This window comes from Nerophis ophidion, linkage group LG18 (assembly GCF_033978795.1).
Source record: "Nerophis ophidion isolate RoL-2023_Sa linkage group LG18, RoL_Noph_v1.0, whole genome shotgun sequence".
Taxonomy (NCBI): Eukaryota; Metazoa; Chordata; class Actinopteri; order Syngnathiformes; family Syngnathidae; genus Nerophis; species Nerophis ophidion.
Genome location: NC_084628.1, coordinates 22518064 through 22543383, shown reverse-complemented (window position 1 = coordinate 22543383; position 25320 = coordinate 22518064). Strand labels below are relative to the sequence as shown.

General features: G+C 41.2%; 2 protein-coding genes across 4 annotated transcripts in view; one reads left to right on the top strand and one right to left on the bottom strand.

Annotated features, from left to right (window-relative positions):
• The window catches only part of LOC133536932 (calpain-5-like), a 32113-nt gene that overhangs the window by 4308 nt on the left and 2485 nt on the right, over positions 1–25320 (bottom strand). The window contains exons 3-12 of the mRNA XM_061877662.1: positions 22955–23086; positions 14033–14241; positions 13737–13929; positions 9009–9205; positions 8820–8897; positions 8544–8739; positions 8234–8356; positions 3654–3850; positions 3461–3576; positions 729–859 (exon numbers count right to left, since the gene is read on the bottom strand). Of these exons, the coding sequence (XP_061733646.1) occupies positions 729–859; positions 3461–3576; positions 3654–3850; positions 8234–8356; positions 8544–8739; positions 8820–8897; positions 9009–9205; positions 13737–13929; positions 14033–14241; positions 22955–23086 (1572 nt within the window). The remainder of the gene's footprint in view (positions 1–728; positions 860–3460; positions 3577–3653; positions 3851–8233; positions 8357–8543; positions 8740–8819; positions 8898–9008; positions 9206–13736; positions 13930–14032; positions 14242–22954; positions 23087–25320) is intronic.
• On the top strand, positions 19507–20763 carry ompa (olfactory marker protein a). 3 transcript variants are annotated; one of them, XM_061877664.1, is made up of 2 exons: positions 19507–20023; positions 20242–20763. In XM_061877664.1, exons 1-2 carry the CDS (start codon positions 19955–19957, stop codon positions 20647–20649), a joined length of 477 nt encoding a protein of 158 aa, XP_061733648.1. In that variant the 5' UTR covers positions 19507–19954; the 3' UTR covers positions 20650–20763. The 3 variants fall into 3 exon arrangements, with proteins under 3 accessions (XP_061733648.1, XP_061733647.1, XP_061733649.1); XM_061877663.1 differs by having other exon boundaries at positions 19508–20023; positions 20212–20763; XM_061877665.1 differs by having other exon boundaries at positions 19509–20023; positions 20164–20763.

Sequence of the window (25320 nt, the reverse complement as noted above, 5' to 3'; positions counted from 1 at the left end):
TATTCTCTCACATACATTAATAAAACGCCATGAATTAATTTACGTGGACCCCGACTTAAACAAGTTGAAAAACTTATTCGTGAGTTACCATTTAAGGGTCAATTGTACGGATTATATGTACTGAACTGTGCAAACTACTGATAAAAGTTTCAATCAACCCGAAAAAAAAAAAACGCTCACAGTTTCAATAGTGTGTATGAGAATTACAGTAATATATGTGAAGGGATTTCAGCAGTGTATGACAGAAAAAAAGTCAGTATTTAATGAGAGGATTTCAGTGGTGTATATGAGAGGATTTCAGACGTAAGTATGAGAAAAAAACATTTCAGTAATGTGTATGAGAGGATTTCAGTAGTATGTATGAGAAAATTTCAGTAGTATGTATGAGAATTTCAGTAGTATGTATGAAAGAATTTCAGTAGTATGTAAGAGAAAAAAATGTCAAGTGTGGATAAGAGGATTTCAGTAGTGTAGATGAGAGGATTTCAGTAGTGTGCCAGAGAAAAAACATTTCAGTAGTGTATGAGAGGATTTCAGTCGTATGCATGAGAGAAAAAATCCCCAGTGTGTATGAGAGGATTTTAGTAGTGTGTATGAAAGGATTTTAGTACTGTGTGTGAGAAAATATTTTTTTCAGTTGTTTATGTGGGAGCATTTCAGCAGTGTATTTAAGAGGTAATTCTGAATGTCCATAACATCCCCTCATACATGCTTAGAAGTACACACACCTCAATCTTGATTGGCTGGTTAGGTCTCTTCCTGTAGAAGAGAAACTTGATGTCAAAGTTAGGACTGCGTGTGCCTTGATGGACCGGTGTGCGAATTCTTTCTCCTTCACAGTAAATGATCAGGTAGGGGTCTGCACAAATTACAGAGTATACACCATCAGCCAATCATGTCAGTAAAATATATACATACATTTTAAATACATGACATACATAGCAGGCGTGTGGAACATTCGAAATAGAATTGAGATTGTCTCCCAAATTCCAATCCAAGTCCATTATTTTGAATTGAGTTTGCAACCAATACAGTTTGAATTGAAGAAATTGAAAATCCATGAAATGTCTTTTTTGTTGTATTCCAGAGTCATGCTTTTCAGTTTATTTCACGGGGGTCCGGATACAAGTTCCCACATCTGCGGTTCTCTCCAAGGTTTCTCATTGTCCCATTCGGTTGAATTTTTCCTCGCCCTGATGTGGAATTTGAAGATAGGATGTCGTTGTGGCTTGTGCAGCCCTTTGAGACACTTGTGGTTTAGGGCTATGTAAATAAACATTGATTGATTGATAAAATTGATTAGTGAACATCAATAATCAATTTATTTATTGTAAATAAAGTAATGCAGACAGTTCTAAAATTTGGCTGACGTCAGCAAGCAATCTCCCTAAGAAATCCAACCGGCACCTTTATTATCGAGCACTTATGATCCAGTTTTGCACATATTTCATTAATTTAATAAATGTGACAGGAAATTCTTATTAAAAATGCGAAGTTTTTAAAAGTTACAAGTGATAAACGCTTATTTAGTGAAACAAAAAGAAATGTAAAACTGCACGAACATATTTAAATTAAAGATGCATCAATAACCGATTTGTAATCAAATCGTAGCTCCTGAATTGTAATTATAATCAAACCGTGAGGTAGCCAAAGATTCCCACCTCTAGCCATAATACAAATAGTTTTCAAAAAAGAACACAGCAAATATACTGAAAAGGTGTGTTATTATTTGTGCTATGGCACCATCTTTTGGACGAGTTCGCTCACAGCAGGCGTTGCAGTGCCCTTCTATTTAGTGCTGTCAACCGGAAGTACAAGTGCCGTTTTGTCTTCTAGCCGTCCATAGTGTTTCTACTCGTATGGCATCTTCATTTACTGTATCACTTCAAGCAATGTCTGGAAGTTTTACAATATAACAAACAATTCTTACTGACTAAAGCATTTTATGTGTGATGTCTGTAGGAGTGTTTTCATGCTTGCCATCGTAATCTAATCAAGTGAGCGTCGTTAGCATTTGCTAATATGCTAACACATTCACAAGTGACTGTGTTAATATTATTAAACTAAAATTGCATTTTTTGGTATCGTTTCTGTTTCAAAAATTTACCGAAACATCACTGTGGGGGTCATTGAGTCTTTTTAGCTGATTGGAAAGTTAGCTTCCGCAGCTAGTTGGTCCATGAAGATGACTTCTGTTTTGTTTGATCAGTCGTATTACTGCCATGTTACAGGTACCATTTGGACACAATTAAGGTACGTAAATAAACATTTACGGAATCTTTCTACGTAAATAACTAATTTCGCAACCTATATATTTGCGGCGTATTGTGTGGCTAATATATGGGAGAAAAATGTTTCCCCTAAAATTTAGTGGGGGCTGTTTATATACCAGTTCGCTCTATAGTCCGGAAGACATGGTATTTATTACCACAGTTTTGATTTATTATCTTTTATCATCATTAACAAACACCAAAAGACCACAATAATTAATTAAGTTAAGCCAGTGACGTGCGGTGAACTAAACACCAGGTGAGGCACGCACACTTTTTTTTCTTCTTTTTTTTTTTTTACTTAAATTCATGCAGCTCTAGTCATTGTTGATTTATGTTGCACATTAGAGTAACAGGAAAAAAGTGAGTTATTCGCTTTCATAAAAACATTATCATAATGATAATATGATATGATAAATGGTTCCACAAATTATTTATTAAATTTGTTATTAAATACTTTTTGGTCCCATTTGCTTTTAACAAAATAAATCAAGTTTTGTGAGTGTATCTCACCTTTCTGTATTTGTATCTGAAGCAGCAATAGCTATCCTCCATGAAAACGTACTTTGTATGACCACATTCATTTTCTCTTAAAGTCCAGTTAAGAGAAGTATTTCATATTGGATTTCATTCCAAAAAATTAAAACAATATTTTTGCATTTGACAAAAAACACCCAAACACGCTGGCTTACTCTAATAAAAATGCCATGTTTGTTATAAATACAGTTAAAAAAAAGAAAGAAAAAAAAAGGCTGGCTTCTGCTGGAGAGACCTGTGTCTGCTAGCTTGAGGGCCCCCACTTCGCCCAGTGTGGCGAGTCAGAGTATTGCTGAGGCATTGAACTGCAAGTTGACAATATATCGCCCTCTACCTTGAGGCAGAGGTACATGCTGCTTCATGGCCTGCCTTTTCCCCGTGACAACAAGCATGTGCTATAAGAAATGTCTCTGTATTGCAGTGAATTTAATTCCACATCCTGTAGTTCCACTTCAACATACTGGGCAGTGTAGCAAAGTAATTTGAGATCAATCAAAGGTATTGAATTAAAATTATATAATGCATGAATCTAGATATATTATTTTCTATGTGTGTGCGTCTATGTACACTATGTAAGCCCCGAAAGTCTTCACTGAACAAGCTCATGTTTTTGCCAAGTGAAGGCAGGTCGAATAAGTGTAGTGTACCCTCACCACAATCTTGTCGAGACAGATCATTACCCTGCTGGATATGCAGCTGAGTGACCACCTGGGGATACCCTGACAGACACAAACAGGAAGGTCGGGGTGGCTGGTCCAGAGTCAGCTCCCTGCAGAAGATACAAAAACGCATCAGCTTATTCTGGTCACATTCCAGTCGCAGAAGTCTCGGAACGCTCCCTCCTACTTGAACCGTGACACCTCGTCGGTGAAGACGCGAAGCATGAAGCCACCCTCCTTTTTGGCTTCAAAAGTTGTGGGTATGATGATGTAACGTCCCTGTTTGAGGTCGACGCGCAAGAAAACAGACCTGGTGTTGATGTAGACACTGCTCCCCACCTTCTGCAAGAGGCTGTGCATACGGTACGTCCTGTTCAACTCCACCTGTCATGTAAGACATTACTAATCAATAATTAATTTGAACTTCACAGTGCTCACTTGCTCTTTATCATGTCACTCAGAGTGTGTATATGTTGTATGAACAGTGGAACCTGGTCTTCCTTAGTAATCGGGTCCAAAAGGTTCAACAAACGTATGAAAACCAAAGCAAGTTTTCCCATAATAGTGTAAAACATTTTTAATTTGTTCATAAAGTGGTGACACTCGCCCCATCCTTGTTTGTGAATGACTGATTATTTCATGAAAGCTGCTTTTATACCCAATCATGGCACCGCCTGTTCACCAGTGGGATGTTCCAAATAAGTGTTTGAAGAGCATTCCTCAACTTTCTCAGTCTTTTGTGCCAGCTTTTTTTAAACATGTTTCAGGCATCAAATTCCAAATGAGCTAATATTTGCAAAAAAATAACAAAAGCTTTCCAGTTCGAACATTAAGTATCTTGTCTTTACAGTCTGTTCAATTGAATATAGGTTGAAAAGGATTTTCAAATGATTGTATTTAGTTTTTAAGATTTACACACTGTGACAACTTCAGTGGTTTTGGGGTTTGTAAATGTGAAAAAAAATTAATACATGGAAATTTGACATCACTCCTACCTTTTATTGAAGACTGAGATGAGCACAGAAGGAGAGGAACCTTTGTACATTCCAACAGGTTTTTCCAATGGTGTTTCTCACCTTCTTTATCTAAGAGCACTCACAACTTTCTATGGCAGATGGATAGATGGGTAGATAGATGTATACTTTAATAATCCCTTTGGGGAAATTCAGGTATCTCGTAGCTCATACAAATGGAAAAAATACACACACATTACATATTAAAATAAAGAGAATACGAGCAATAAAAACCAAGCTGAAATACAAAACAAGATAAAAAGACACTGGTTACAACTGAAAACGAAATGTATTCAGACGACAGAGTCTCAGTGATGATCAGGAGCTTTTTCATTTTCTGTTACAAAGGAAATTTTACAGACTGTGTATTGACAGTAAAAACTGGCAACTCAGTCACCAGAATTTTACTGACATATTTAGTGTTTTGACAACATTTTACGGTAAATGAAAAAACAGTGTAACTGCCTTTGCATGAAAAACAAATTGGGAGCTTAGTTACTTTTTTTATTTTTATTTTTTTAATTCTGGTAATTGAGCTACCATTTTTTTACTGCAAAAAATATGGTACGTTTTTTCCATTACCAGTAATATACCGTAAAACAACCTTAAATTTTATAGTTAAAAAAAATAAAAAATACTGGTAGCTCAGTTGATTTTCAATAGCTTAAATATGCTGTAAAAATCACCTTAAATTTGACTGTAAAACGTATTGTCAGTTTTACTGTGTACAATTTGCTGAATAAATTGCATTGAAATCATAAGTCAAGCAGATATTTTTGTATTTGTATTTCTATTTTAACAAAAACAATTGTTGTGAAACCATGGTAAAATAATATTTGTTGCAATACTACATTCTCTTAGTTTAAAAGGTACACAATGTAATGTAGTACTTATATATTTTTAGGTCATAACGGAAAAAATAACAATACATTTAGTAAGAAAAAATAAGGTACTTTGTTGAAGCATATTATTTCCAGGAGTTTGCGGGTCATATAAAATGATGAGGTGGACCAGATCTGGCACCCAGACCTTTGAGTTTGACACCTGGGGTCTAAACGCTTCACTCATGGTGCGGTTGTACAGTTAAAGCTCTGCTTGGCTCACGGCCCTTTAGCATATTATTCTCTTAGCCTTTAAAGGCAAAAACTTTGGGCAAACCTGATCTAGACAGTACATGAAAACTGTGGAAAAATTTTGGCCAACATTTATGTCAAAAACCGAATCAGATCGTTTTAGAAGTTGAATAAAAAGAATGAAATCATTTTGGTGAGGAAGACTATGATAAAAAAACAACCAGAAGGACTGACAGTAAATTATTTTAGCCTCATTTGTAGCTATAAAAAGTATTGATTACAGTGTGCAGTGGATCCTTCAGATATTTTGAAATTCTGATAATTTTGGTGATAATAGAAGTAGTTAGTAATATTGTAGTAAACATAATGTAATTTCCAGTCTATGGGCAGCTACTTTTCCCCACACTTTGAACCCTGCGCTAATTTATGGATTTTTCCTAGCTTCGAAGCGATTCTGGACCACCGTCCGCCGCCTCAGGAAGGGGAAGCAGTGCGCTGTCAACACCGTGTATGGTGAGGATGGTGTGCTGCTGACCTCGACAGCGGATGTTGTGGATCGGTGAAGAGAATACTTCGAAGACCTCCTCAATCCCAACAACACATCTTCCTTTGAGGAAGCAGTGCCTGGGAAATCTGTGATGGGCTCTCCTATTTCTGGGGCTGATGTTGCCGAGGTAGTTAAAAAGCTCCTCGGTGGCAAGCCCCGGGGGTGGATGAGGTCCGCCCGGAGTTCCTTGAGGCTCTAGGAAGCTGTGGGGCTGTTATGGTTGACAAGGCTTTGCAACATTGCGTGGACATCGGGGGCGGTACCTCTGGATTGGCAGACCAGGGTAGGGTGGTGGTGGTTCCTCTCTTCAAGAAGGGGAATCGGAGGGTGTGTTCCAACTATCGTGGGATCACACTCCTCAGCCTTCCCCCTGAGGTCTATTCAGGTGTACTGGAGAGGAGGCTATGCCGGATCGTCGAACCCCGGATTCAGGACGAACAGTGTGGTTTTCGCCATGGTCTGAACTGTGGACCAGCTCTATATTCTCGGCAGGGTCCTTAGGGTGCATGGGAGTTTGCTCAACCAGTCTACATGTGCTCTGTGGACTTGGAGAAGGCATTCGACCGTGTCCCTCTGGAAGTCCTGTGGGGAGTGCCCAGAGAGTATGTTGGACTGTCTGATTGTAGCTGTACGCTCCTTGTATGATCAAAATCAGAGCTTGGTCCGCATTGCCGGCAGTGAGTCGGACCTATTTCCTGTGAGTGTTGGACTCCGCTGAGGATGCCTTTTGTCACTGATTCTGTTCATAACTTTTATGGGGGATCCGGTTTGGTGGCTCCAGGATTAAGTCTCTGCTTTTTTCAGATTTTGTGGTCCTGATGGCTTCATCTTGCCATGATCTTCAGCTCTCACTGGATCGGTTTGCAGCAGAGTGTGAACTGACTGGAATGAGAATCAGCACCTCCAAGTCCGAGTCCACTGTTCTCGCCCAGAAAAGGGTGGAGTGCTATCTTCGGGTTGGAGAAGAGATCTTGCCCCAAGTGGAGGAGTTCAAGTATCTCAGAGTCTTGTTCACGAGTGAGGGCAGAGAGGATCATGAGATTGACAGGCAGATCGGTTCGGCGTCTTCAGTAATGCGGACACTGTATCAATCCGTTGTGGTAAAGAAGGAGCTGAGCCGGAGGGCAAAGCTATTAATTTACTGGTTGATCTACTTCTCTATTCTCACTAATAGTCATGAGCTTTGAGTCATGACCAAAAGAACAAAATCACGGGTACAAGCGGCTGAAATGAGTTACCTCCGCCGGGGAGCGAGGCTCTCCTTAGAGATAGGGTGAGAAGCTCTGTCATCCGGGAGGAGCTCAAAGTAAAGCCTGGTCAGGATGCCACGCGAACGAACGCCTCCCTAGGGAGGTCTTTAGGGCACGTCCGACAGGCAAGAGGCCACGGGGAAGACCCAGGACACGTTGGGAAGACCATGTCTCCCGGCTGGCCTGGAAACGCCTCGGGATCCCCCGGGAGGAGCTGCACAAAGTGGCTGAGAGAGGGAAGTGTGGGCTTCCCTGCTTAGGCTACTGCCCCCTGACCTCGGATAAGCGGAGAAAATGGGTAGATGGATAGACATCAGACCTAGGTAATTAGCAAGTGGGTCACGGTGGACCAATGAAATTGTTTACATTAAATCAAATGTTCACCCTCACACACACACACACACACACACACACACACACACACACACAAAAATCATTCAGCCAGCCATTTACCGCGACAGGCACTCACCGCTGCACTGAAGAGCCTTCGAAGGCACAAGCCCAGAGGTGGTGCACAGCGAGACAAATATAAAAGGGAAAACGCTGGACAAAACAACTGAGTACCCTCAATTCTGACAGAAAGAGTAGCCTGTAGAGATTTACCTAGAAAAAAATAAATGTTGTATACTTCTCTTGTTGCCTTATTTGTATTTGACTTTATCAAATGTTTGGGTACAGTTTTATTAAACAAAACCAGCTTTCTTTTAAGTAATATCGAACTTTCACACAGCTATTTATCTATTTTGTGGAGGAATTTATCAGAACTGGCACCCAATGTTGAATCGAAACAATTTGTGAATCAAATCGTTACCCCCAGGAATCGAATCGAATGGTGCCCAAAGATTCACAGCCCTAGTAACTAGCTCCACTACACCGTTACTGACCTTGTATATATCAAAACCGATGGCAAAGTACGCTTCTATGCCTCTTCTCAGTGAGGCTTTGCGGTCTTTCTGCTGCAGACAGATGAGAGCTTCGTCTTCCTCTTTCTTTATGTTGAACATGTACTGCAGCAAGAAAAAACACACCAGGGGACATTTAAAACTAGTAACCTCACAAAAGGGGGTATTCGCCTCTTTACATGCATATATGTCCTCCAAGTTTGGAGGTTATTGAATAAAAACAGCAGACAAATCAGGTGAATGACTGAGTATGTTGCAGACTAACAAACGCCAAATTGGTAGTGGTGAGCACCTGAGGGTTCTGAAAGAAAGAGTCCTTGTTATTGGTGCAGCCCCCCGCTCGGTTCTTCATCGGCTCATCATGGTGCTGCCAAGAGCCGCGCACCATAACCTCCTCCCAGGTCTTGTAAATGCTCATATAGGAGGTGTTGATGAGGCGACACAAGATGACGTCTGTGAAGTTGTCGGTGAAGTCATCAAAGGTCATCCTGGAGGAAGACAAGAGGAGGGGGCGTAAACATGTCCGCCAACAAGGGGCGAAAACAGGGAACGGCAAACAGCGACTCACCAGAACTCACCGTCGTCCTGCACAGTGACACCCATTTTCTCCCAATCACTCTTGCTGACTAGTTTCCACTCAGGAGAACTGCAAACACAGTGAGACACTCGGACCTTGAGCGAGCATGATAGTCGATCTGAGTAAAATATGTCTGTTGGTGGTGCAGTAAAGGGGTTCAGTTCCAGATTTTAAACTCACCCGTCACTCCAAGGTCCGTTCCACTCGCTCTTCCCCCAGGGGTTCCTCACACGGATCAATGTGATTTTTTGCCCCTTGGAGGAGGACGACATCATGCCACGACCAAGGCTCACCTCTCGCACATCCGTCACAGCGTAGGCGTGGCCCTTGACCAGGCCGCTGGGTAACTTGAACTCCATTTCAGTGACACTGCTCACCTATGACAACAATAACAGAGTTGGCTCCGCCCACTACATCTCAATATGATGCTCAACAATTGCAAGTGACCAATGCATATATGATGTAGGGTTGTCTCAATACATATATTTTGGTGTCGGTTCTAAAATGTATTTCGATGCAATGCAAAATAAAGGGGACCACAAAACATTATCATTATTGGCTTTATTTTAACAAAATCTTATGATACATTAAACATGTTTTCTATTTCAATCAAATAAGACTTTTGGCCTTAAATAAAATAGTGAACCCAACTAGACAACTTTTCTCTAGGTAGTAAGTAAGCAAACAAAGGCTTCTAATCTGCTGCTGACATAGAGAGTAACATATTGTGTCATTTTCCATTCTATTATTTTGTCAAAATTATGATGGATTATAAATCTACTTTTTCATTTACTGTTAATCTGATTATTTTCTGTTTTAACATGTTTCATCTACACTTCAGTTTAAATGTGGTAATCACTTATTCTTCTGTTGTTGGATACTTTACATGTTTTGGATGATACTACAAAGTTTGGTATCAATCCAATACCAAGTAATTAAATAGTCATACACTGGTCATAATTAAAGTTTGCGTGTATCCTGGGACATATTTCTTAACTTTATACAACAATGGGAAAAGATTTTGTGATAATAAAAATACCGTGTCAAGAGTACTATGTACTTGGTATCGTTGCAGTCTGTGTTTGTTTACATTGAGGAGCGCTAACTTGCTGTTAGCAATTAGCTATTGTATCCTCCTACGGTGTGTAGTGAAGCATGTTTAGCTATACCTCGTCCCGCAGGGATGATACTTGCAAGAAACTTTCATTATTTGTCGCCATGGCAGCGAGGATTAGGGATTTAGAAGTAGCTAAAACACTACCAACTGCGCACTGACGTTAGGCACTAGCTGGCTAACGGTTAGAAAGAGCAAGAGCGAAGAACATTTTGCAGAGCGGCGCTCCAGTGTTAATAGCTTCAACTTTGTTAGTTTTATCCATCCATTCTCCCTTTTCTTTCTCCACTTTGTTTCTGCTTGTTGGTACTCCTTGTGTTGCCTAACATGCGCCTCTGCTGGATTTACCAGCAATGTAAACCAACATGATTACGTTAATAAATAAATAAATGATAAATGGGTTGTACTTGTATAGCGCTTTTCTACCTTCAAAGTAATCAAAGCGCTTTGACACTACTTCCACATTTACCCATTTACACACACATTCACACACTGATGGAGGGAGCTGCCATGCAAGGCGCCAACCAGCACCCATCAGGAGCAAGGGTGAAGTGTCTTGCTCAGGACACAACGGATGTGACGAGGTTGGTACTAGGTGGGATTTGAACCAGGGACGCTCGGGTTGCGCCACGCCGTCCCTAATGTCATGTTAAAAAAATATAGGTATTTTTTAAAAAACAGTACGTAACAAACGCACCCGCATTCTCCGGGTGTCGCTGCCACTACACTAATTAAGGAGTCACGAGCACGACCTGATAATCAGCTGGGAACGAGTTTAGCAAATAAACACAAGATATATATGACCATTACCCACGACCTGATCAGGCCTATTTTTAATATCCCACATAACAAACATCTTCCCCATCCTATCAATATAAACCGCCAATGCAATACAATACAAATACCTGAACAACACACTCAATCCCACAGCAAGTGCAGTTCACCACACAAGGTTTATCCAGCACATATATTTCTCAAAGTCCCCCAAGTTACAAATGCAATATGCACATAGCGGCATGCAGGTACAGGCAGCCTACTCACAGTACCGTGCATCCAACTCAAGTCCTCCTGGTAAGTGCCTCTGTTCATCCCAGTTCTCCACTGGCCAATGGTAAATCCACAAAAAGGTCAAAAATGAGGATTTATTTCAAGTAGTGGTTCCGTAGCAAAACTATTTGGCTGACAGGTGATCCAGGTAGTCTTTGATTTATTGATTGAAACTTTTATTAGTAACTTGCACAGTTCAGTACATATTCCTTACAATTGACCACTAAATGGCAGGGGTGTGGACTCGAGTCACATGACTTGGACTCGAGTCAGACTCGAGTCAGACTCGAGTCATGAATTTGATGACTTTAGACTCGACATGACAAAATGTAAAAAGATTTGCAACTCGACTTAGACTTTAACATCAATGACTTGTGACTTGACTTGGACTTGAGCCTTTTGACTTGACATGACTTGCGACTTTCCCCAAAACCCAACGATTAAAAAGTTATTCAGGAGCGTTCCGTATCTTCCCTTGTGTACGCGTGTTTGTCAACATGTGTGCGATGACAGCATGCGCGCTATCAGTCAGTACAACAGCCAATCAAATTAAATCCACGCTATTTTCGTCACACAGCATTGAGCCAATTAAATTGCAGGAAAACCAACGAAGAAGATCTCTCAGACAACCCGCCAGTGAGGAAAAATTATGCTAAAAATATTTTCGTTCGGGGATTAAAACTACGAGTTAGTCAACAAAAAACGAATTCCAGTATGCAAAGCATGCGGTTCGAAGATTACAGACGGAGACGCAACAACTTCCTACTTCGTTTGACATTTCAAGATGCACAATGAAGGGTAAGTTTTGAATGAAAGCTAACGTTTATTGGCTGAGTAACGTAACTTTTATTTGTTGTGTAGTTAAATCAGTGAGCTTGGAAACTCACTGATAACTTTATAACTATAGACATCTTATAAGTAGACGCAGCATGGAGCGCTACCGCCTACTCGCGCAGACGAGACGCGGGGCCGCCATCTTGGAGTGGTGATCCGCTCCATCCATCCATCCATTTTCTACCGCTTATTTCCTTTTGGGGTCGCGGGGGGCGCTTGCGCCTAGCTCAGCTACAATCGGGCGGAAGGCGGGGTACACCCTGGACAAGTCGCCACCTCCTCGCAGGGCCAACACAGACAGACAGACAACATTCACACTAACATTCACACACTAGGGCCAATTTAGTGTTGCCAATCAACCTATCCCCAGGTGCATGTCTTTGGAAGTGGGAGGAAGCCGGAGTACCCGGAGGGAACCCACGCATTCACGGGGAGGACATGCAAACTCCACACAGAAAGATACCGAGCCTGGATTTGAACCCAGGACTGCAGGACCTTGACTTTGGACTTGACTCGGGACTTGCCTGTCTTACTCGAGACTCGACTCGAGACTTGAGGGCAAAGACTTGAGACTTACTTGTGACTTGCAAAACAATGACTTGGTCCCACCTCTGCTAAATGGTAACACCCAAATAAGTTTTTCAACTTGTTTAATTCGGAGTCCACGTAACTCAATTCATGGTGACGTCAGTTGCTGCCCCGTTCGATAGCACCCAATGCCTTTTATATTCCCACATTCTATTAATTTACATTTTTGACAGTACCATTATTATTGAATATGCCTGTAAAAGTTTATAACTCTTCATAAATGCATGACATAAGTATATATATATATATTTTCCCAGCTGAGCACAAGCTCTTGCAGATCTCCACTTTAGGCAGAGGGCACAATAGTCATATGCGAAATCTCCCAAGCACTGTTTAAGGTTTTGAAGGTTGGAGTGCAGCTGCTTGTCAATCTCTGATTGATAGTCAGTTGGCAAAAAGGATTAAGGAAAGACTGCTTAAAGGTAGACCAGCTGGTTATCCTCCTGCGGGCTGCCAACACCAACTCCTAGCAGGACCTTTTATTATCCCACAAATGAATCCCGCATAACATCTTACTGCGGGCTGCCAACACCGACTCCTAGCAGGACCTTTTAACATGCCACAAATTAATCCCGCATAACAAACACCTCTCCCCTCCCTATCCATATAACCCGCCAATACAATACAAACACCTGCACAACACACTCAATCCCACATCCCGAAGTGCAGTTCACCACATAAGTTTATTCAGCACATACAGTATATTTCCCAAAGTCCCCAAAGTGACAGACGTGACATGAACATAGCGGCATGCATGTACGGGCAAGAGATGAAATGTTGGAAGCCGCAGCCTACTTACGGTACCGCGCAGCAAACTCCAGTCCTCCTGGTAAGTTTCTCTGTTCGTCCCAGTTCTCCACAGGCCAATGGTAAATCCACAAAAAGGTAAAAAATGAGGATTCGTTCCAAGTAGTGGCTCCGTAGCAAAACGATTTGGCTGACAGGTGATCCAGGTGGTGTCTGACGTCAGTTTTCGCTTTTGCCCCGTCCAATATCACCTGATGCCTTTTATTTTTCCATATTCTATTAATTTAAATTTTTGACATTACCGTTAATATTGAATACGCCGGTAACAGTTCATAAGTCTTCATATATGCATGACATAATAAGTATACAGGATATACTTTTTCCCCCAGCTGAGCACAAGCTAATTGTGAGTGGCAATATTCATATATATGGGTGGATCCCTGCGTACTGTTTTTAATTCATTAGTACCGCGGTACTTTATTAGTACCGGTATACCGTACAACTCTAATAGGATGTAATCAATCCCATAGCCAATTACATTATTGCTCAAAACCACACGAGAGAGTTGCTGAGCTCACCTTGACAGCACAGCTGATGAGGCCTCCTCTGTTGTGGACTTTCAGGACTCTCTCAAACAAGTTGCCACGTTTCACCTCGTCTGTCCTCACACCGGTTCCTACAAGATTTATCGGCTCCGACAAGCCTCCAGTGAAGTCCGTCAAGGCGTCGGCCGTGTTGCCCCCATCCAGCGCCTCGTAGCACCCGGCCAACCTGGAGAACACCATAACCTGCATCCTAGTTCACCCAAGACGACTAGATCGACCACATTTGTTAACACTCAACAGATGATTGGTTAGAATGAAGAAGTACTTACTTGGCGTAGGCCTTCTCCGCCAGTGCGCTCCAGAACTCGTTAGCATCGTTTGAGTGACAGTAGAGCAGCTTTCCCTTCACAGTGGGCAGCCGGTCGTCAATAACCACATCCACCCACTCGCCAAACCTCCAGAAGGAGAAGTGGAAGATCCCGGTGTGGGAGTCTGGGGCATTGGTGTCCCAGTCCTGGTCCTTGCAGTCAGGAATCACCTTGGGGGTGTGGTCACAGAGATCACCAATTAAGAAAGTTACACTGATTGATTGATTGAAACTTTTATTAGTAGATTGTACAGTACATATTCTGTACAATTGAGCACTAAATGGAAACACCCGAATAAGTTTTTCAACTTGTTTAAGTCGGGGTCCACGTTAATCAATTCATGCTGTGGTCATGTTGAAATACAACAAAGTGTCATCACGGTATCATCAACCAGATAGTTATTGTTGTGTAAACGAGGGCTGCACTCACACACAAAACTGCATTTATGTATTATTCATGGTTCGAGTTTACGGCTGTGCGTTAGCACCATACTTTCTGGACTATGAGGCGCACTTAAAATCCTTTTTTTTTTCTTCTCAAAACTCGACAGTGCGCCTTATAGTCCGGTGTGCCTAATGTACGGAATAATTCTGGTTTTGCTTACCGACCTCGAAGCAATTTTATTTGATACATGGTGAAATGATAAGTGTGACCAGTAGATGGCAGTCATACATAAGAGATACATGTAGACTGCACTATGTAAACGACACCAATATGTTCCCTTGAAAATTTAGAGCATTTACACATGGCACTCAAAAATCTATCAAAATGTTTTAGTACAACTTTGGTAAGCTATGAAGCTGCACCGCTTGATGGATTGTACTGTACTTCAACATACGAGTATTATGATGGTGTGTGTATAAGGTAAGACATTGTCTGGCATTTTGGTTCAAAACATTATGCAAAAGCAATTTTCTTACTACTGATCTGTATTTGGGATCTGCATGAATCCTGAAAAATTGCGTGTGTCCACCTTTGTAGTCTGTGCCGACACCGTAGTCAGAAAGGTTTTTGTTTCGCTATCTTCTTGTTATGGGACATTTAACCTCCGCTGTTGCCATTTCTAATATAAAGTAGTGTAAAGTTCTTATATCTGTCAGTAAATTTGCCATGAAAGCGATAAAACATACCGGTGTAGTGAGTTTCCATTATTCACCCAAGGAACTGTCGTTATTAGAGAGTTCCGGTAAGACGGTTTTTCACGGGACACATTTTCGGTGTGGTTGTTCCCAGAAAAGGAGATGCTGCTTTGCTATTGATTTAAGTAAAGTCCGAATGTCGTTAAAACAGATACCTCCATTGTTTGACACTAAGCTAGTGTAGACAAAGAGCTGGGACATTCCATTGTTGTAGACAGACGATGGCAAGGAGACAAAGACAAGAATGCAGTTGAAACAAGGACACTGGCAATAACTTTGTATAGGTATGAAATTATATACACTCATCCCTCATTTTGTTTTTAAGTTATAGATTTTTGAGCATATTGAACATATTTCTGGTCTAAATTGAACACATTAAATGACTAAATTAACAAAAAAATATCTTCCGCCCGAATGCAGCTGAGATAGGCTCCAGCGACCTCCCGCAACCCCAAACAGGACAAGCTGTAGAAAATGGATGGATGGATATCAATAGTATATGACCAAATCAGAGCACGCTGCTCAGTATCACAGTCACTGATTGGCTCATCCTCAGGAAGCATTACTATATTGGATTAAAGATGTACATGTGACATTGTGGGTGTTAATTCAAGTCTAGAGGGCACTTATAATGTTGTGAAAATACATATGTATAAGGTTGCAAACAAGTTTGTTACGCTCAATGTATACATTCAAAATTTAATGAATAATTCCTACTTTGCAGAAATTAATTTACCATGGTCAGGCCTGGGAATAATTAACAGTGATAAGGAAAAAATGACTGTATACATATTTAGAAAATAAAATGTTAGTAAACCACATAAAAACAGATTGAGAAATTATCAAGTTGTGATTCATTTTCAGTATATAATACAATGTATTGTTTTGCATTAAAGGGGCTGTTTGCTAACTTATGGTAGAGGTACCATTAGTGGTTCCACAGCACACATTTGTTTTACAATTGTCTATATTTTTCACAATTACTAAGTTTATTTAATAAAAATGTTTACCGGCCCAAAAAAATGATTGGTGTTTACGGCAGTCACTAGCCCTGTTGTGTCTATGCAGGGAGTGCATGCACGTATACAAAGAGAAAGAGATTTGCTGAGGTGTTGTGGTTATGATACAACATACCAGCAGACACCTCCATCATGCAAGAGGACAAACAGCAGCATCAGCTGCTAAACAAGCAAGAAGCTGTGAGACTTATTAATGAACTGTACCCCATTCTCACATACACACCCACCCTTGTCCCTGACAGCTGGTCACCTGTCGAGTTGAAAGACTGAATGCACCAGAAAGAGGAATGTTTCCACCTGATTTTATAGCTATTCATTATGTTTAGGTGAAGTGAATCATATTTATATAGCGCTTTCTATAGAGACTCAAAGCCCTTTACACAGTAAACCCCATTATCTACATCTTCAAGCTAGTGTGGGTGGCGCTGGGTAAATGTCTTGCCCAGGGACACAGCAGTAATGGCAGAAGCGGTAATCGAACCTGGAACCCTCAAGTTGCTTCACCAACTGAGCCACGCCGCCACACAAGTTCCTTGTTTATATTTTATTCCATATGATGTATGCTTTTTTATGAATGTTTTTGTTTTGCACCGGTGACTGATTCAGAAACAGAATTTTGTTCTCTTGGGTTTGTAAATGTCCATTTAAAGCGAGATAAATCTCTAAGACCTTCTACTGAATTTTGATTGGGCACAGTGTGCAGATCACAGTCACATGGCAAATTTCAATATGATTTGCATATTTGTAAGGAGGCACAGATATTTGCGATCAATTCCAGGTTGATTGGAACGCAACAAAGAAATGTGCTTGTATTAGTACGTCTGCATACTTGAAAACATACAATTTTTTTCTTGCGTATGCCGTTTTTTTGATATGAAGGTGCCAGTGTTAATTTTGGCAGCAGTTTTTAATTGGTCATAGTCTTTTGGAAAAAAGGCATTTTAGTTTTAGTCCTATTTTAGTCATCTAAATTGATTTAGTTTTAGTCGCCTAATTACTCAATATTTTAGTCAACTAAAATTACAGTAAATTCAGTCGACTAAAATACAAAGTACAAAGGAAAACGCATCTGTAAAGCGTTTGATACCACTTATATTTGAGTTATAATTACTGTACAATGTAATAAATCAACTTTGCATAATTTAGGATATGCAGATACTTTTAAATAAATCTGAATATGGTGCATTCCATTATTTCAGATTCAATTCAGACTATGAGACAAAAGTAAAGCCTCATCATTTTTTTCAGTTAATTACCGAACACGCATTCAGTTTTTTCAGTTAATTACCGATCACGCATTCAAGGGAGAGTCTTGTAGAGATGCGCGGTTTGCGGTCTCATCCGCGGATAAACCGCGGGTCGGGCGGGTGACATGACAAAAAATTAGACTTTAAATAGATTCGGGCGGGTGGCGGTTGAACCATTCGGAAATATTTGATATACATGGTTCAGGAATCGGCAACCTTTGCCACTCAAAGCGCCATTTTGACCCGTGTCACAAAGTAAAGAAGACAAGAGCCGCAAACATTCTCACGAATATCTGCTAGTTGTCACCCAGTTAACAGGAATTAGGGCGTGCTATGAAGCCATTGCCTGTGACGCCCTCTACAACATGTACAAACTGCATGCCAGTCCAGCAACATGTTGAATGCGACTTCCACTGACACATGCACACGACTTCAAGGCATACTGGGTGACACAGAGTACACTGATGGTTGTGATATAAACAATTTTAACACTCTTACTAATATGCGCCACACTAAACAAGAATGACAAACACATTTCGGGAGAACATCCTCACAGTAACACAACATAAACGCAACACAACAAATACCCGGGATCCTTTGCATCCATGACTCATCCTGACTATATTATACACCCCGCTAGCACCAAACCCCGCCCCCCCCCCCCCCCCCACCCTCCACCCCCGTGCGTTGGTAAGGTGGGCGGGGTAGGGGGTGCGGGGGTATAAAATATATTCAGGAAGCGTCATTGATGCAAAGGATCCTGGGTATTTGTTGTGTTGCGTTTATGTTACTGTGAGGATGTTCTACCGAAATGTGTTTGTCATTCTTGTTTGGTGTGGCTTCACAGTGTGGCGCATATTAGTCAGAGTGTTAAAATTGTTTATATCACAACCATCAGTGTACTCTGTGGCACCCAGTATTGCCTTTCAATCTTGTACGTGTTTCTGCGGAAGCTGCACACAACATGTTGCTGGACTGGCAAACAGTTTGTACATGTTGTAGAAGGTGTCAAAGGCAATGGCTTCATAGCACGCCCTTACTCTCGTTATCTGGATAAGTAAGCACCAGCAAACAGTCACGAGGATGTTTGCGGCTCCCATTGTCTTCTATACTCTGCGAAACGGGTCAAATTAGATCTAAGAGTGGTAAAGGCTACCGACCCCTGATACATAACAACGAGCGGGTGGCGGGCGGTTTCGGTGTTGATAAAATGTTGGTTCGGGCGGATGGCGGGTGGATGACGACTATAGTGTTGTGGGTGATATTAGTGCCTATCCGCACATCTCTAGTGTCTTGCCATTTTATTAAGCAAAGAAGCTAGAGAGAAAGGGGTACAATGTATTCACTTGCTCTGAGCAGAGTGTAAAATTAAATTATCCGCAGTGCGTACACTTATATTAAAATTATAGTATTTATTTAACAGGAAATAATGGAAATGGAACATAAACATATATTTGATGCTCAAACTTTAATATTAACAATTTATAGAGAACTGCTACAAAGCAGTTTTACATTATTTAGATACACAAAGGTGTACACATGAATTGTTGGCAATTTGGAGTGCATAACAGAGAAATCATGTAGCTCTATTTAGACAATTATAACAAAAAATGTTCACTTATCTATAGTTTATGTTCTTGAATTGATGGTTTATTCTCAGTCTTTCTGTTGATTTCTGTTCTGTAAGCCCTTTTGGGACCCACCATTACAAGTATATTCAACAGGGTTTTGCAGCGCTAGTAAGGCTTGGTTGATATCAAGATGTTTTTAAGACTGATCTTAAATTTCAAACAATGTTCAGCTGAAGCAAGAATTTTGTGCGATAAAAACAACTAAAAGGAGTAACAAAAGAACAAAGCGACAAGCACACTATCACATTTTTTCTACGTTCTATCTTTAACTTGCACCACCGCCTTTCTAACATGGAGACGTCATCCGACCATATCCTGCACAGCGCTCCCTTCTGACACAGCAACATGTTCACTGGAGTGCATACATGCACCGATATAAATAGAGAAGTGATCCATTGAGCAGCGGCGCTCCCAGAAGTCCTCAGGAGACTTCCAGAGTTCCCTCCTGTACGTCATCAGTGCCTCATGTTGCCTGGCAAACGCACATTTCTCCCCTCCATTACACTTCCACAGAAAAAGACTTGGCCGCTACTTCTCTTTGTGATGACGTCATCACTTCAACAGCCTCACTGCAGCACACATTGACGTGCTTTGTCACTGTGAAGGTCAATCAATGTCTCCAAATCACTGTTGCCTGCAGGCACCGCTGTGTGGGTGCTTGCCATGGGGAGGAACATAACTGATACACTGTGATGGAAATAGTTGTGGAAAAGGGAAGGGGGCGGAGCCATAGATAGGAGAGGGCAAAAGGGACAAAAAGCAGAAGCTCCAACAACGCTCCATCATAACATCCAGAGAGACCAGGGCGCCCTCTCCTTGACCGGGGACTACAAGCTCCAAGCGGGACATGGATCAGGCCGAAGCTCCATCCAACACCATGGTGCTGGAGTTTAAGGAGGACACAGCGCTGACTGAGGTGAGCATTCCACTGTCACTCATGACAAAATGTTAGCGTACAAAAGGTGATGATTACATTTTGGACCTTGGATGCTGTTGATGCACTTTTAAAATGTTGACTGTAATTTACTTGACATGTAATGTCATTTGCGTTATGAGGTCAAAGGGATTGTCCCAGACTGATGACTATTCGGTGGTCTTCTGCAGAAGATGCGTCTCCGTGTGTCATCTCTTCAGAGGTCCGGTCAGAAGCGTCAGGACGGTGAGCGCCTGCTTCTTCCCCATGAGGCCGTCTACCGGCTGGACTTCCACAACCAGGAGTTGATTTTCTCCCGCTGGAACGTGTCCCTTGGTGGCCACGGCCGAGTGACTATCACGGGCATCTCGCAGCACTGGACCCCCGACCTCACCCACCTCATGACCCGTCAGCTCCTGGAACCCATTGGAACATTTTGGCGCAACGCTGGCGACCCCGATGAGTCGCGACTGAAGTGTCTGGAAGCCGACATGCAAGAATTTGGCGAGAGGATTGCGGAGCTGGCTAAAGTCAGGAAGGTCATGTACTTCCTGTTTGCGTTCAAGGACGGTGCAGAGGCAGCAAAACTGCTCTGCTCGGTGGCGTTTAGGGGTGAAAATGACTGTTAACTGTTAGCATCTTCAGCAGCATCCAGTGAGGAAACTTCTAGTTGCAATTTTTTTTTTTTAAGTTGTTTAAATGTGACCTGTGATGACCGAAGAACACAAACTAAACAGAATAAAAGTGATAAATGCTATGATGATGTGTCTTCTTGCTCACAAAAAAAAACCGTAAACAAGTCAACCAGTAGAGGTCATAGCTCTTTGAGGAAGTCCATTGTAATTAACCTTTTAAAGCCCCACTTAGGAACTTTCAGTTCTGGTTGATTTTGGCGGCGCTGGTGGATCAACGCGGTAGTGTTTTGCCTGAAGCAATACCACATTTCCTATGAGGACCAGCGCATAGCATAGAAATCGGCAGAAACTACTGTAACGATAATACCGCAATGATTCAGAGTAGGAACCTACATATTGATTTTATATTTGCGGGTTTTAGTCATCGCATTGTTTATTCTTTATACAGTACTTCTGGTCTTGTCAGTGTGGAACTGCTAACTATCAAGCTGGTGGCTATTTATTGCCACCACACAAATTTCCAATAGCTAACATTAGCATTATCATTTTGATTTGAGCATTGAAAGTTATTTACGAGTAAAGCAGGAACAGAACCCCTCCTAGTCTTTGAGCTCGAGCCGGGCCAATGTTCATCCTTGACGGTCCTTTTATCCAGGTGGCCTCCCTTTTTCATTTTCTCCTCAGACAAAACTTTTGTTGTTGTTTTTGCTCTTTTGCCATGGCAGTAATTGCACGTAGGCGTTCACATCTACTTCCGTCTTTTTAACAAATGGGGAAAGGAGGAGTGACGTACTGTATGCTGTAAAGCAAGTCAGCTCACTTGTAGTTTTTTGTGTGGCAAGGTTCCTGCCATCCTCCTCAAAGTTGCTTAGTCAGAGTGAAAGTGATACAGACCCCTTCAGGCCATGACAGATATGTCATTCAACTAGTTGTAAGTCCATGTATCATCCCAAAAGCCATGGAAATTTATTTTGAAAGTTGAAAAGTTACTTAGTGCTGCTTTAAGTTTAGTACAGATTCTTGATTTAATTATTCTGCAGAACCAGCACCTATGTTTTGACCACTGTCAATGGTTGTGATTATAAAAGGATGCTCAGCCGAGTGATGTAGTGCAGTGACGTTTTAAAAATCTCTCCAATTTATTCAAAAGTGAGATGAGAACCCTCAAGAGCACACAGCAACAGACAGTGCAAATAAAGTGCACACATGCACACACACTGCAATAGTGTTTCTTAATAATCTTCTACTCAGACGTTTCACAGTTACGTTATTAAAAATGAAATGGAACATCGGTTGTATTGATAGTCAAAATAATCCAAAGGTTGAGAAGGAATAATACGGATAATAATAATAATTGATTGGATGCTGGTTTCTCAAAGGTTGAGAAGGAATAATACGGATAATAATAATAATAATTGATTGGATGCTGGTTTCTCAACGACCTGGTCTACCTGCTGGTACACTCACTGCCTTTCCAAATAATTGATTGCTGGAGAAACTGAGTCAAAATGGAGTTCACAACTTGGCTGTCGGAACCTTTTATGCTTGATTTGGCTCTAGTTGGTTTTGGATTTATTTTGGTGCTGGCATTTGTTTCTTGGGTGACTTATATTTCTTTTGACCACTAGTGGCGGTAATGAGCAGCTCTACATAGGCACTGAAGTGACAAGGCATGGGGTGCTTGGTTAGTGAGAGGTCACTCAGTTTTTGCCACTTAGACTTCACACTCACACTCACAAGCTCTTCACACTCACTAATCCGTACAAATTTGGACACAATTTTTAACTCATTCATTCAATCAATCAATAAAGTACTATCTATCTATCTATCTATCTATTTTGTCCATAAAATGGGAAAACACACAAAATGTATCCGGACGTCTACTGTAAATATACAACAAACAAGGGCATGGAACGATTGTGTCTTCATGCTGTTTTTGGTTTCCAATTTACCGTAGAATATTTGATGTTGACTATAGTCCACAAAACTGACAATGATGATATCACACATTGCTAAGGAATACTAAATTACAAAGATGGTGTGTGTGTGTCTATTTGTGTTGTAAAGCAGAGCTAGATAAGTGGTCTTGCTTGTTGTGTGGCAAGTCAATAATCATGCAAGTTAAAGTTAAAGTACCACTGATAGTCACACACACACACACACACACACACACACACACACACACACACACTAGGTGCGGTGAAATTCTCCTCTGCATTTGACTCATCCCCTTCTTCCACCCCCTGGGAGGTGAAATGCAAACAAACAAACACAAAAGGTGGAGGTGGAAGTGTCTAACCTTCTGCCAGAGGGCTTCCTGTGAGGCCAGACAGGAGCAGGCCGCCACAAACCAGCAGTTCCCCAGGAGACCCTGGTTGAGATCATGAGCGCTGATGCCATTCACAACGAGGCTCGGCTCTCCACACAGTTCCTGCAAGCACAATGCCAATGAGGTCAGCGGGAGCCACGTTGTGTTTATCTTTCACACCGATTAGTTGATATTGCACGCGGTTTTCTGTATGTAACCAAGTAACTGAGGAAGTAAGTACAGAAGAACACCCTGAAATATTTGAGAAATCACTAAGTGCATGGAGACATACTGAGTGACTTCCTGGTCAGTGTTAAATAAGTATCAAAATAAAAGCGTGGCAGTTTCTACCTGGGTTATACATACATTTGATTTATTTTTGGATGGATGGATGGATTGTTTGCCGCCGGAAGAAAGATATGCACATCTAGGAAAGATTTGTCATTGTAGTCAAGATATCCAATAAAATTAGCGCCAAAGTTGTGTTTTAGATAAGAGTATGAAATACTGTCACGTCGGCGGTATGGCGTAAGGCAAAACGACTGTGCACAAACCAGTCTCTGTTGGCGTCAGCAAAACAGCACCGTCCACCTTACAGCAAGATGAGCTACACTTTTCAATGCAGCCAACGCGGTCGGCACATGCTTTTCTTCTGGTTTGACTCCTAACTAGTAGACACAAGCCACTGCCACCTATAGCCCAACTGCTGGATCACAACTCAGAAGCATACACACACACTTCATGCATCCATCTTCTACCACTCGTTCCTTTCAGGGTCGCAGGGGGTGCTGGAGCCTATCCCAGCTGCATTCAGGCAGAAGGCGGTGTACACCCTGGACAAGTCTCCGCCTCATCGCAGGGCCAACACAGATAGACAGACAACATTCACACTCACATTCACACACTAGGGACCATTTAATGTTGCCAATCAACTTATCCCCAGGTGCCTGTCTTTGGAGGTGGGAGGAAGCCGGAGTACCCAGACGGAAGCCACGCAGTCACGGGGAGAACATGCAAACTCCTGTCGCTACAATATCATATGAAAACTAGTGTGGTCAAATGGTACATTTTTAGACCCAATTAATCACACTTTTGAATTTGGATTAATCACACTTTTAATTTGGATGAATGATTATTTACGCTTTTTAATATTTGGATAAATCATGATTAATAACACTTTTGAATTTGGAATAATCATGAATAATCACACGTTATTACTTGCTAGCATAATTTTAATTAACGTAAAAAAACAATATTTGGACCAAAAGTTTCATGTTGTGCGTGAATGCACAAAGGTGCACTTTGTTGATGTTTTTGACTTGTTGGAGTGCCATTCAGGCATAATATGTCAGTGCATGATTGCAAGCTAATCAGTGCATGACTGCAAGCTAATCAATGCTAACATGCTATTTAGGCCAGCTGTATGCATATATTGCATCATTATGCCTCATTTGTGGGTATATTTGAGCTAATTTAATATCCTTTACTTTTATCCTCTTTGTATGTAATTTAGTTTTGCATCTCTCATGACACATTATCTGCATGCAATATTGGCTGCATTTCAGATAGTTGTTTCGTGTGCCATGTTGTTCCAGACCACAGCAAACATTACCTAACTTGCCAAAGATTGTAATAAATCGATTAAAAGAGGACAGCCTGCTGTTTCCATTAACTTGGACACACACATCTATACATTTGGCCATTAAAAGCCAGTAATTTCCAGGCATTATCTTACCATCAGAGTAGCCTCTGATTTACTAATGGTTTATAATGTTGTAAAAATGTGTAGAATATTAAAATTTCAACCCTTCTGTCAAGGAATATTTGCTTCAGCCTGTGAAACAGTCATTTTGATATCAGGCTATTATAGCTAATAGACACCTACGTCATGTGTTGCCTTCATTATAAGAATTATATACAGCTTTTCATTTTTTGCAGCTCCAGACAGTTTTATTTTTTGTATTTTTGGTCCAATACGGCTCTTTCAACATTTTGGGTTGAGGATCCCTTGCCTTTGTCTATCTCAGAGACACTTAGGTTCCCCAGTAACTTAGTAAATAGCCATTAATCTGATGAATTAACATTTTAATGTTGATTTGTATGATTCTGGACCACAACTACACAAGTAAAGTTGATGAGGTTGAATAAATTCTCCTGCAGTATACCTTAGGTCTCTGTGTACTTCACACTATACTACGTTTTGTTTAGTTTGTCGCCCGTAGAAGGATGTCATGCTCGGAGGCGACGCCCTCAGTCACGTAAACACTTGGTGAAGCTTGAGCAAACATGAAAATGAAACAAAATACGGAAACATAAGGAAACAGCAAGGAAAGGCAGCAAGGAAACACCCTCCGATT